Below are 13,806 nucleotides of genomic sequence, written 5' to 3'. Positions count from 1 at the left end.
AGAAAAGTTTTCATCAACTCTTAATGAGTAAAACTTCCAAACGCAAACACTTACCGTTAACGTCAAATTACGCAATAATCGTAGTGTTGGCACTTCAACTACTTCGAGCAAAAACACTTGTGGCAAGCCACCATCAAAACCCTCGATGCAGTCGATGCTGAACGAGTCGGTTGTTTGATTAGAAATTGTGCAATTTTGTATGGGAAAAGGGCGGCCTGTGATGAAATGGAGAAAGAAAAGAAGAGGATAAAATTGAAAAGTTGCACTTATTTGCATGTTTGGGCTACAGAAAATTTTCTTATCATTTATTTAATTTAAACTTTCTCATTGAAGAGCACTTCACTCCGAAGGCAGAGCACTCTTTGTTGGTTTAGACTTGTGAGGAAAAACTTTTCAATTATGTCTAATCTTTCTTTTTGAAGCCACTTGAATTAAGAGCGAAATCTTGATTCTCACTTGAATTATGTCTGTGAGTCGTCCTCAAAGTCGTCGGTTTTCACTCAAGTCATAGATGGACAGCAAATATTTGTTATGTAAATAAAGTGTTTGTCTTTGTTTTGAAATAAATTTTAAAGTCTGGTTTACTTTGAATTGTTTTTTTTATGAGAAAATGGAACGACAGAGTTTATCTAAAGAGAAATTTAAGTGAAAAAAGAAAACTCTTGAGAACTTTTCTACGCCATTTACGAGATCTGTGGAATGAAGAAGGATGAATTTAACTCAGAAAAGGATTGAGTTAACCTAAAAAATAGTTCAAGGTCATTTCAAGGTCAATGTATTAGAAAAGGAGATTTTTGACGAAATTTTTTAGAAAAATCTTGAAAAATTTTGAGAAATACTTCAAGAGACTTTTTTTAGCTCTCGAAGTATTTTTTTTATTTTCTATGAAAATTTAAGAAAATTTTTAAAATTAAAAAAATCAGAAATTTTTAAAGAGGGATTTATTTTTTATTTTTTCAGCTCAAATTTTTTTAAAATTGTTTTAAAGAATTTTTGATTTTTTTTTTTAATTTAAAAATTTTCATAAACTTACAAAAATTAGAAAATTTAAAAAAAAATATATTTCAAAAAATTCATTTGACCTTGAAAAGTTCATAAAAAGGTCAAATTAATCACTTTTCAATCCACCAGGCGTTCCCTCAAAGAGCAAATAACACAAAAACGCTGTGAAAATGTGTCGCATGCACACTTTCCAAATCCATTTATTTTACAAGAAAAGTGCAATAATAATGATAAAAACTTGTGAAAAAGGATAAAAGCGAATAATAATAAAAGTAAGTTGTACAAAACTGTACAGAAAAAAAAACTTTTATTATTATTATTATAGAGCAGAAAACAGCAACAAAAAGTTCACACAGTTGTTGTTCCTCTCTCATGAAAATATAATAAATTAAAGTTTTGAGCTCTAATGCAACGGGTTGAACCATTTTTCTTCATGATCAGTTTTTTTTTTTCAAAATTTCATTTTCGGAAGAATTGTTCGTCATTTTTTTTGTGCGGAAGAAAAACATTGAAAAAGAGAAGAAAATGGAACAAACAATAAACAATTGTCACTGTTTTGTAGTGTTGCACTCTAATTACTCTGTGCAAGTGTAGAAAATGTCCTAGCATGACAATGGAGATTTTCCACTCTATGCAGAAGTACTTATATGACAATTCACGACAAAGAAAAATAAGACTGTTTCTATTTAACGCTTTTTACGTTTAGATTTGAAAAATAAAACTAACGAGGAATGAGCTTGGAAGTAAATGTTGGTAAAATTAGCAAAAAGTGCATTTCGAATAAAAAAAAAATTTATTTTATAAATTAAAATTAAATAAATAATTAATTAAATTTATTGTAATTAAATAAATAACAAATAAAAAATATATTTTTTTAACTTTGTGAATAAATTATAAAATTTTTAATTAAAATTTAATTTTAAAAAATTAAAGAATTTTTTTTTTTTTTTTTATTTTTATTCAATCCAATTTTATTTATTTTTTTTTCAAAATTTATTTATTTTTTATTTGAATTTTAAAAAAAATTTAAATTAAAATTTCTGAGAAATTTGGGTTAAATATAATATTTTTTTTTTTTATTTTTAATGATTTTAAGAATTTTACAATTTTTAAAAATTATTATCAGTAAAAAATAAAATAAAAATTCAAATAAAAAATTAATAAATTTTGAAAAAAAAAAAAAAAAATTGGATTGAATAAAACTAAAAAAAAATCTTCAAAAAATTTTTTTTGAATTTTTAAAAAAGTATTTTTTTTTAAATTTTAAATGAAATTTTTTTTTTTAAATTAAAAGACATAAAATTTCCTCAAAAGTCTCAACCTTCACTAAATTTTTTTTATAAAAAATGTTTTTCGCAAACACCATTAAATATCATAAAAAGAGAAAAAAAAAGAAAAATTTACCTGCAGCGACAACTTGAAACACACACGGTGATTTCTGAATGCCAATTGCATTTCGACCCCAACACGACAACGTTCCGTAATCCAGATCAGATGTTGGTGTATAATTTAATCGTGATATTCCAGTCTGTGTTTTCATAAGAGAAAGAGAAGGAAAAAAAAGAGGAAAAATATAATAAAGGACGAATAAAAGACACGTACAACTCTTGCTTTGTCTTTCCGCTCATTTTTTTTTTCTCCTTTGCTTCTCCGGAAAAAAAATTACAATAACAACGAAGAAACAAAAGCTTATTAAAAAAAAACACAAAGCAAGTTGACGTTTTCCCAAGAATGATTTTCTGTTGGAGCAGGTCAAGGAAACTTTTAACGAAATGAATTTTAATTCACAGAAAATAAACCGAGGAAAAAAATGTTAATGCAGAGAACAAGTGCGCTCGTCTCACATTAAGCAGCAGATTTAATGAATTTCATGAGAAAGAACATCACGCAAAAATAAATGTACACGACGACAGCTGTGTACTCCAGTGAGATAACAGTTTTTTTTATTTCATGTATTTGAGGAAAAAACATGATGAAACATTTCCCAGTCTTCTGTGCTTTCGGACCTGTTTAGTGCTTTAATGCCTTGCGAAGGAAAAATTCGTTGAAATTGAACGCTAAAAATTTTTTTGAGTTCCTAATTTAATTTCTTGAAGTTCCTAAATTTTTCTCTTGAGGTCTTAAATTTTTTCTCTTGAGGTCTTAAATTTTTCTCTTGAGGTCTTAAATTTTGTACTTGAATTCCTAAATTTTTCTCTTGAGGTTTTAAATTTTTCTCTTGAGGTCCTAAATTTTTCTCTTGAGCTCCTAAATTTTTCTCTTGAGGTCATAAATTTTTCTCTTGAGGTCCTAAATTTTTCTCTTGATGTCCTAAGTTTTTCTCCTGAGGTCCTAAATTTTTCTCTAAAGGTCATAAATTTTTCTCTTGAGGTTCTAAATTTTTCTCTTGAGGTCCTAAATTTTTCTCTTGAGGTCCTAAATTTTTCTCTTGAGGTCTTAAATTTTTCTCTTGAGGTCTTAAATTTTTCTCTTGAGGTCTAAATTTTTCTCTTGAGGTCCTAAATTTTTCTCTTGAGGTTTAGAAATTTTTCTCTTGAGGTCTTAAATTTTTCTCTTGAGGTCTTAAATTTTTCTCTTAAGGTCCTAAATTTTTCTCTTGAGGTTTAGAATTTTTCTCATGAGGTCTCAAATTTTTCTCTTGAGGTCTTAAATTTTTCTCTTGAGGTCTTAATTTTTTCTCTTGAGGTCTTAAATTTTTCTTTTGAGGTCTTAAATTTTTCTCTTGAGGTCTTAAATTTTTCTCTTGAGATCTTAAATTTTTCTCTTGAGGTCTTAAATTTTTTCTCTTGAGGTTTAAATTTTTCTCCTGCGATCTTAAATTTAATAATTTTTCTCTCAACTGGGCAACAACGCCGTCATAATGGACAAATGATGCAAACGTAAAGATACGTACCTCGCTCGAATGCAATCTTGGTGATATTTCCGTTTGTTCTCCGGATGAATTAAATGTCCATTGAAATGTTTCAGCAGGTGGCGAAGCATCTACCTCACAACGTAATTGTACAGTTTCCTGTTTTAATGCACCCAATAATTCGTCCTTTTCATTCATACAAACAGGAGCATCTGCAACAGAGAAAAATTGAAGAAACATGAACAAATTTTGTGTGCGGGAGAAAAATAAATTTATTCGATGTTATTGTTAGAAGCATGTTTTTTCGTCATCCTACAAACTGAAAATACATTAAAATCCCGACAATACAACGAAGATAAATAATTCAGGTTTATTGATTCAATCAAATGCATCTGTCGCAAAGATATCGTTTTCCTCAAAAATTCTGCATTTCTTTTCACATTTCCTCTGAAAGATTTTTTTTTTGTTAACGTGCTAAAAAATTCCATTTAATGCATCAATAGCTCTCAATTGGTCTAAAAACCCAAAAAGAAAAATACTTCAAAGATTTTTTGATCTCCTTTAAAATTCATATTAAACGGAAACATTATTCAAATTCAAACTACATGAAAAAATATCGAGTTGAAGATAAAAAGAAAGCAAAAGAAAAATATGCGTCTTTCTTCTCGCTGATTTAAATAAATTTTGCATGCAAACTGATAAACATCGGAAAAAAATTTAGTAACTTGTCGTCATGGTTTGTTGTTTAGTGGAGAAAATTTGACTTGCAAAAGTTTTTTTTTGTTGTTGAACAAGTAACAAAAAAAATGGAAATAAAAAAAACGAATGAAAACAGAAAAAAGGATTGAACAACCGAAAAGAGTTAAAACTGTTGGATACGAATTGTTCGATTTTTATTGAAGGATTTTTTTTTATTATAAAAAAGAAGGATAAAATTGTTGAAATGCATGGACAGCCTATAAATTTTTTTTAGTTGATATATTGTTGGGAAAATCTTTTGTTAATTTTTGTTTGGCATTTTATGTTTTTTTGAATTGAAAAAAAAATATTTGTTGATAATTTAAAAAGCAGTTTTTTGTTCAGTATTTATGGCTCTTGGAAAAGAGATTTCTTAAAAAACTGAAATAATTTTTCTGAAATAAAATTTTCGAAATTCTACAATTTATTATGCATTTTTTGTTCAATTTTCAACAAAAATATCAATTTTTATTAATTTTTTTTTATCAAATGTTTTCTTGAAAAAAATTTTAAAATCAAAAGTAATTTTTTTAATATTTCAACTTTTGGAATGAAAAGTTATAGAAAAGTCCAAAAAATACTAAAAATTATTTTGCAATTTGTTTCAAAAAAAAATGTAAACTTTTGAACTTTCAGTTAAAAAAATTTTCCAAATATTATTTTCCAATTATTTTAAAATTTTGCTTTTAAAAGAAAATTTAAGATTTTTTAATTTAATATCTGATTCTTGAATTTTCTAAAAATTAATTTTGAGACTTTAGAGTACAAAAATAATTTTTTGACTTTTACCTAAATCACTAAAACTGACTTTAAAAATTTTTTTTATGTTTTCCCTTTTTTTTGAATAATTTTCTTTAATTTTGCAAAATTTTCATTAAACTAAGTTCTAAAGTCAAGAATTTATTAATATTTAAATTTTATGAATGAAAAAAGTCGAAAAAATTATTCAAATTTAAAAATTTTTGAACAAAATCAAGAAAATTTATTTCGAAAAGACACATTTTTAAAGTTTCAGATAAAAAATTTTTACTTAATAATAGATTTAATTAATTTAACTATTTAAAAGAATTTTTCTTATGGATTTCTACGAAATTAGTGGACCTGCTCTGCCAAAGATTTTTAATTTTTTTTTTTTTTTTTTTTTTTCTTTTTTGAATTTATGGTTTCAAGAAAACCCTTACTCAATATTTAACAACTTTGAGTTTTCAATTAATTTTTCTAATTTTCCACATTTTTTAATTTTTTTCTAAAACTTATTAAAATAAAAAAAAAATGCAAAGAAATTTGTAGAATAATTTTTTACTTAAACTGGGATGAATTAATTTGAAAAATTTTAAAACTTAAGAATTTTATAATTTAAAAAAATTATTAAATTTTGATAATTTGACTTTTTTTGAAAATTAGTCGAAATTTAAGCAAATTTTCCCAGCAAAGTGGAGTTGCCATGTACTTAACAATAAATTCATGAAATATTTCTACTTTCAATTGAAGAAAATGTTTCCGAAAATGAAGAATGTCTAACGACAAATTTTTGCCACTAAATCTGAGAGAAAACTCTCCATTCATTTCGCCTGCAGCCTTCTTCAAAATTTTCTAATATTCTAATGCATGCGACTATTTACAAAAGTATCTAGAGTGTGTGAACAAAAGTACACACACACCCTCATTTCATCATTTTCATCGTCGTCATAATAATAGAAACCGGCCCACAGGACATTTGTGTTAGCAAAGTTGTTTCGTTCCGAAGTGACGTTGAAAATATACGGAAACCTTGCTTGTTTTAGCACAAAAACAAACATTTACTTTGTACTTGAGACACTTTGTCTTACTTGAAATATATTTTACATAACCATCGCCAGGCCGATGGGTTATAATTGTTCTATTATTAATTCGTTCTCGGAATACTTACATCGCACTCGCAACGTAACGGGATTACTCGTGCCACGACCTTCGTTGTTCACAGCCAGGCAAGTGTAGTCGCCCGCTTGTTGCCTCACGACATTTTGCAGCACGAGCGATTGATCGGACAGAATTATGCCAGCTGTGATGTTGTGATGCAGTTCGGTGCCCTAGTTGGAAGAAAGAAAAAAAAAGAATGGAAGAAAATGAGAGAAAATTGATCATCACTGGATTGCAGTCTCACTGGGGAAAAATGTGTGTGCTTCAATCAATATTATTAAAATAATAATAAAAGTTGAGATGAGATGGCAAAAGAAGAAAGACACACACACGCACACCACACATGGGATTATTTTCCGCATTCATTTACGATATTGCCCCTAACAAGCATTGTGATCGATTATTTTATATGGTAAGTGGGCTTTTTACTCTGTTTTACTATGTTCTTTTCGAGTACGTTTCAAAGAATTTTAAAAATACGATTTTATGTCAATTTTGTGGACTGTCTGTCTTAAATATTATTTAAATTCACGAAAAAAAAAATAAAAAATTAGAAAAACTTTGGAAAAGGTCAGAAAATTATTGTGATTTTTTGTCAAGAAAATAAAAATAATTTATTAAAATTAAAATTAAATGAAAATTAATTAATTTATTATATTAAATAATTTTAAAAATTTATAAAAATTTTATAAAAATTATAAAAATATAAAGAATTACGGTTTAAAAATAATTTTGTCTATATAAAAAATTATTTAACTATACCAAAAAAAATATAAAATATCCATAAAAAAATTAAAAATCAGTAAAAATTTTCGTAGAAAATATTAAGAATAATTTTAATTTTTTTTTCATTTTTAACTAATGAAAATTTAATAAAAAAAAATCAAGAGTGACTAATAAAAAATTAAAAAAAAACTTTAAAAATTAAAAAAAAAATATTTAATTTTTTTTAGTAGAATATTAAAAGTTTTCAAAATTTTTTTGTAAACAAAATTTATTAATTATAGTTAAATCAAAATTAATCTAAAATTTTAAAATTTATAAAAAAAATGTTGAAAAAAAATAAAAAAAAATAATGACTTAGTAAAAAATTTTTCTGTATAAAAATTTTCTAACTATACAAAAAAAATAAAAACCAGGAAAACTTTTTAAAAAATCATAAAATTTTTGAAAAATTTGTTAAATATCGTGAAAAATCTAAAAAATATTAATAAAAGTTAAGATTCGAGAAAGTTGTAAAAATACATTAAATTTAATTTATTTTTTTTTCAAAAAATTTTGATGAAAAATGTTATAAAAATTTTCTAAATAAGTCAATTCAATTTTGAAAAAAATATTTAAAAAATATTAAAAATTTTTATAAAATTTATTAATTAAAATTTTAAAAAATAATTTAAAATAAAAAAATAATTAAATTAAATTTTATTTTTAATTTAATTTATTTAAAATTTACTAAATTATATTTTTATTTTTAAATAAAAAAAATAATCTCCAAAAATTATAAATAAATTTAAAATAAAAATTACATAATTTGCAAAATTGATAAAAAAATTCAAAGAAAAAAAAAATGCGGTTAAGTTCTTCATTTCCCGTCATCTTTCCTATCTCGCTTTTATGACAATATACACGAGAGCTTGATATATTGATCTCTTCCTTTATGTTTATTGAAAGCAATATTTCATTTATGGCTCTCGTTCATCTTTCTCACAGATCACCCACATAGGCATGAAAAAAATGTAAATAAATTGGAAAAGGATCCTGTGGGTGGAAAAGCGTAAAGCTATGAGGGCTAATTTTAAAAAATCAACAAATAAATCACTTTTCGTTTATCGCCGCCATAAACAAAACAGGTGTAAAAAAGCAACAAAAATATTTCTGCATAAAAAATCCATTAAAATACTTACGTCATGATACCATGCCATTTTATACGGCTTGGGATTAGCTTGGATGTGACACTCAAAGTAGACGTCATCGCCTTCCTTTATGTCGTCCGGGTTCAGAGATGAGCCCATTTTTAATTTTACCACGGGCGTATCTGGGGAAAAAAGTTTTATTTTTTTATTATAAATTTTTTTTTTCGTAAGTCGTGATTGACTGATGTACTCGAAAAAGTCGGCAGAGAGAAGGAGAACGGAGAATAAGGTGCAAGCAACAAGAAAACGAAGCAATTTATCATAAAACAAAATTTAAATATAAATCTAGGCTTGTTTTTTTCTTGTAGCTAAGTCCATCGTACGTTTCATTAACTGAACTGATTTTACAAAATTAAATTGCCAACAAGCCGAGAGCATCAGGGGAATGGAAAACTTCCTCCGTTTATTTGAAAAATAAATAAAATATCATTACTCATCTCTCGAATAATGACGGAGATTTCATAAAATATATTTTTTTCGTTTAAACAGAAACGAAAATGAAAGGATGAAAGAGGATAAGAATACTTGAGAGTAGCAGATTTATTTTATGGTTGTCACTCACTTAAAAATTGAATAAATAATTACAGATAATATATTTTGAAAAGATGGGCCCGACTTTTGTTCAACTAATTTATTTTCTTTCGGTTTGACCTTAAAATTTTAATTGCTTTACTCATGTTTCGTTAGAGTTAGAGAAATTTTTGGGATTGAAACGTTTTTTTTTTAATTTAATGAAATGATACTAAAGGCAAGTTCAATACGATAAATTTTCCGTCAGTTAAGTTTAATTGATGAGAGAAGTTTTCAAGAAAAATAAATTATTATCAATAGTTTGATGAAACAAATGTCTGGCAAATAACTAAAAGGTTTCATTTCTTGGAATTGTTTGAATCAATATTTGTCTTTTTGACGTCGATAGAAATTGATATGGTGTCGTTTCTCATGAAATCTTGTTTTTTTACAAAGGAAGAAAATTGACTTTAGTAAAATTGTTTTAGTTTTTACTGCTTCAGGTGCTTTCAGGAATTTTTGAAAAAGTTGCAGTCGAGATTTCATGAGTTATAAAAATACATATCTCTTTGTTTGACAAAAACGACAGAGATAAGTTTCGTACTAATTCATGCAAGTTCAAAAATTACTGGAAAATATTTTGGATTTACAGTAGCGATCATATATTTTTTTTTGCAAAAGGCTTTTTTTTATACAAAACCCTCAAAATTGGGCTCCTGTGAAAAATATTAGCTGCATTCGGACAAAGTTTTTGCTTATACGTTTTTGTTAGGCTACCGTAGGACAACATTTTTCGCTATTAAGAAAATTTTTACCTTCACGGGTTTCAGAGATATTTAGGGTTTTGTAAAAAAATGGTCAAAAATGGCGATTTTTATTCATTTCAAATAAACAATCATATCTATGAAACCCGTGAAGATAAAAATTTTCTTTCGAGCCATTTTTTCCCTTATAAATTTTTGATCCTTAAGAGGTCAATTTGGCTCAGAAATCAACCTGAAATTAAAAACTTTCTTAATAGGGAGCGAAAAATGTTGTCCTACGATAGTCTAACAAAAACGTATAAGCGGAAAAATTTTCCGGATCCAGCTAATATTTTTCACAGGAGCCCAATTTTGAGGGTTTTGAATGAAAAAAGCCTTTTACAAAAAAAAACTGTATATTACAATAAGAAATACTATTGTTGGCTGCGGCTAGATGTGTCTATAAAACCCTCTGAACGAAACTTATGAAAACAAAAACTGACTGAACTTTGTACTTTTAAAGAAATAAATATCTGTAAAAAAATAGCAGTATTCGAAATGCGTATGATCAACTTCTTTAAATATCAGAAGCCTAATTGGTCGAATAGGTTGGATGAGAGTTTTGTAGATGGTGCATTTTATGACTTTTGCTGTGATCTCAATTGTCATTTCAAACCATAGAAGCATCTGTTTGCCAATGTGATACAGCGTTTGATCTCTGAAGCGGTATCTCCATCAGGAATTATCAATATTATTAAGTATACGAATTCTTCAGCAAATTCGAATTATTGGTAATATGTTTGCCAGTTTTAACGATCCCCTGAATTGTTTGTCATCATGAACTTGATTTTCGCCTCGTTAATCTGTAGCCTCATGTTTGATTGTCTCAATGCTAAGTACGTTTCTAAACCATTGAAGCATCTGTTTCGTAATGTCCTACAGTTTGATCTCAGTTCTTCTGTTTGCAACTTTTAAGTGGTTCTCTTCAAGCGAATTATGATACTATTTGCTTTTAACTTTTTACATTTGGTTTTGTTGGTTCATCCTCATGTTTGATTGTCTCAGTGATGTCAGTGAGACCGCTAGATTTAGATTTCGCAAATTCTTTTAAATTATACTTACTTACATGTTACTTGTTGTGTTGGTTAATCCTATTGGATGATGTTTGTTTTCAGTGTTTCAGTGAAATGGTGAAATCGAGATATAGTTTTCCCTAATCCTTTTGAAATTCACATAGTTCACGTCGACATAGAATCCATCAAGCATGTCATTTAACATATTTACTCCTTTGTAAAATAAACAATTCTGTGCGAATGCTGATCTCTTTACGGGCAACCTCAGTTCTCAGTAAATATGGTTGAACGTCTCTCACATCTCAAATCATGACCAAAAACTTTCTTCATGATGAACAAAAAGTCTCCTGAACTCAGTCCATCATAAAATTAAGGAAAATATTTCTTGAATCGTATCATAAAATAAAATTTTTGATTAAATTATAAGGATTATCATAATCTTAAATTGACAAGTCTATTGGTTAGTTAGCCATTCAACTGCTGATTGGTTCACTTGGTTTAATTCAATTAATCCTCAAAATAACCAAATGTGAACCTGGCTCACTGAACCATTATTTGAAAGGTATTATCATTGCTCAGGAAGTTTGTTGACTTTGCTTATATTTAGTCAAAACTCTATTATTCGGAAGCATTGTATTGTTTCAATTATATCGATTTCAAAGATTGTCCTCTAGTTAAATTAATGCTTCAGCTGTCATCTTCCATTAGTATAACTTGATGAATTCCAATATTCTCATGACTCTTTAAACTCCTCAAATAGTTTTAGTTGCTTTTTTGTTACCATTTTTCAACTTTAATGTGCCCTATTTTCCACATTGCGACCTATTTAAATCATAACAAATAGCGACCTCAAATGTATTCATTTTGTATCGCCAACATTTTCCTCGAACAATAATCCGCAAAACAAGGTACACTTTTCAACATTTATTTTAAAGCGAACACACCGATGATATGTATGCCAAGTTTGAATTGCCAATTGAACAAATAAATCTACAAATATCGTGTCACACGACTTGCTCCTCTCCATTGTGAGCTGTTCACCTAAAATGCCAGAAATGTTCATGATAATTTTGTGTTCTTTCACTGGAGATTTCAATTTACTAAATTGAATGGTCAATAAATTGATTTTCTCTCAAAGGACTTTAGTTTAGGTTTTTAGTTATGCATTCGCTGTCCAATATATATAAAATCCAATTGAAACAGAATTGAACCAAAGTTTGCATTGTATTAGGCATCGAGTGCATATTTGAATAATGCATTCATTATGCAATGTTTGTTGTTGCAAAGTTCATACAAAGACGTCATTTTGCTCGTTGACAATTGGCAGTTTTAGCCACGTTGAACACCGAAATGAGACCAGTCGATTGTGGGATTAGTTTTCGTCATCTAGTTGTCGATGTTAAAAGGAACGAATTCTTAATTAGTGGCAATCTGTCAATAATAATAACGAAACAATTTCCTTCTATAAAACTATAAATTAGTCCTTCACAGAATTCTGAAGTGTTTCTTTTGATGTCAAGGACTTGTCGAGAACTTTAACTTCAATGCGCCAACTTTTTGTGCTAAAAATGTAAATCTTTGTGTCTTCTTCTCTTTTTGTAATTAATGAGAAACGTCGTCGCAACTAAAATAAATGAAAGTATTAAATAAAAGGTGAGGATTTATTTGCAAAGTCACCCTTTTATCGCATCTACAAGAACGAGTCGTCAACGACCCTCGTTTCTGCTTTTTTTTTGTGTAATTTTTCACTTGATACAAATTTACACAACATAAACAACGAAAAAATAAATACAGAAAAAGGTGAATAAAATCTTGCTTGGGGTATCTGAGAAGTACGTATTTAGAAAAAAAGGTGTAATAGAAATTGATGAAGAGTATTAAAAAAATAATTAATTACAAAACTGTTGCCTAGTCAATTCAATCGAGATAGATCCCCTTCAAAAAAAGGTAATACGAGAAAATATTGGATACAACAAAGGCTTGCAACTTTTTAATTAAAGATTCAAATAATACTTGAAATGAATTAGTGAAAGGAGTGAACATGGGCGTAGATATTTTGAGGTAATTTTTCAAGATTATTAAAAGGTATGAAAATTTATATAGAACAAGTTTAATGAAAAAAAATTATATTTATAGTTTTTTACTGATTTTGAATAATTTTTTAATAAAATTTAATATTAAAATTAAAAAAATAAATAATTTAAAAATAAAAATATAAAATTTTATTGAATTTCACGAAAAACCAAATCCTAACTATAGATTATTAGAAGCTTCACATTTTTGAAAAAATAAAATAAATAAAAAAAATAATATTTCGGAAAATCTCCATATAAAAATTTAAGGGCTTTATTTTTAAGACCCCAAGACCATAAAAAGGTTATTTCGTCCCACTGAAAAGCAATTAAGCTACTTATTTGAGACATAATTTAATTTAAGTTTGATGCCTCTTCAGTTTTTACATTTTATTTATTTTTTTTTTCGATAATAAGGCCGCCCCAATTTTTTTCGATGTTTTTGTCCCAAAAGATTTTTTTCAAAATGGTGGGTTTTTTTCAAAATGGTTTATTTTTTCAAAATAAAAAAAAAGTTTTGAAATACTTTTTCATACAAAAAGACAAAATTTTGACAAATGTTGCCAATTAATTAATATTTTAGTTGTTTTTTTAAATTTTAAATTTATCTGAAGTTAAAAATTTAAACAAAAAAAAATTGATAAAAAAACTGTCAAAAAATTTTGAAAAACAATTTTTTAAAAATATTTTTAGAGAAGAAAATTTATGTTAAATTTCGTTTTTTTAAAACAAAAATTCTTGAAAATTGAAAATAAATATTTAAAAAAATTTTTTGGAGAATTTCTTGAAAAAATACATAAAAAGATCAAAAAATGGTAAATTTTGATGAAATTTTTAACTTTTTTTTTGTTCCATTGGATTTTCGGCTTTTGAAATGGGGCATGGGACAAAAACATAGAAAAAAATTTGGAGCGACCTAAGATGGAATATTTAATTAAATTTTATATTTTTTACGAAAACCAACTTTCATGAATTTTATCATTTTCAAAATTTTTTAAAATACTA

General features: G+C 26.8%; 1 protein-coding gene across 1 annotated transcript in view; it reads right to left on the bottom strand.

Annotated features, from left to right (window-relative positions):
• LOC134835187 (uncharacterized) overlaps window positions 1–13,806 on the bottom strand; it is a 61,536-nt gene that overhangs the window by 7,370 nt on the left and 40,360 nt on the right. Inside the window, exons 8-12 of the mRNA XM_063850058.1 lie at window positions 8,395–8,525; window positions 6,501–6,660; window positions 3,896–4,065; window positions 2,407–2,530; window positions 55–215 (exon numbers count right to left, since the gene is read on the bottom strand). Of these exons, the coding sequence (XP_063706128.1) occupies window positions 55–215; window positions 2,407–2,530; window positions 3,896–4,065; window positions 6,501–6,660; window positions 8,395–8,525 (746 nt within the window). The remainder of the gene's footprint in view (window positions 1–54; window positions 216–2,406; window positions 2,531–3,895; window positions 4,066–6,500; window positions 6,661–8,394; window positions 8,526–13,806) is intronic.

This window comes from Culicoides brevitarsis, chromosome 3 (assembly GCF_036172545.1).
Source record: "Culicoides brevitarsis isolate CSIRO-B50_1 chromosome 3, AGI_CSIRO_Cbre_v1, whole genome shotgun sequence".
Taxonomy (NCBI): Eukaryota; Metazoa; Arthropoda; class Insecta; order Diptera; family Ceratopogonidae; genus Culicoides; species Culicoides brevitarsis.
The sequence above is the reverse complement of the archived record's forward strand: the minus strand, read 5'-3'. Positions and strand labels throughout refer to the sequence as shown.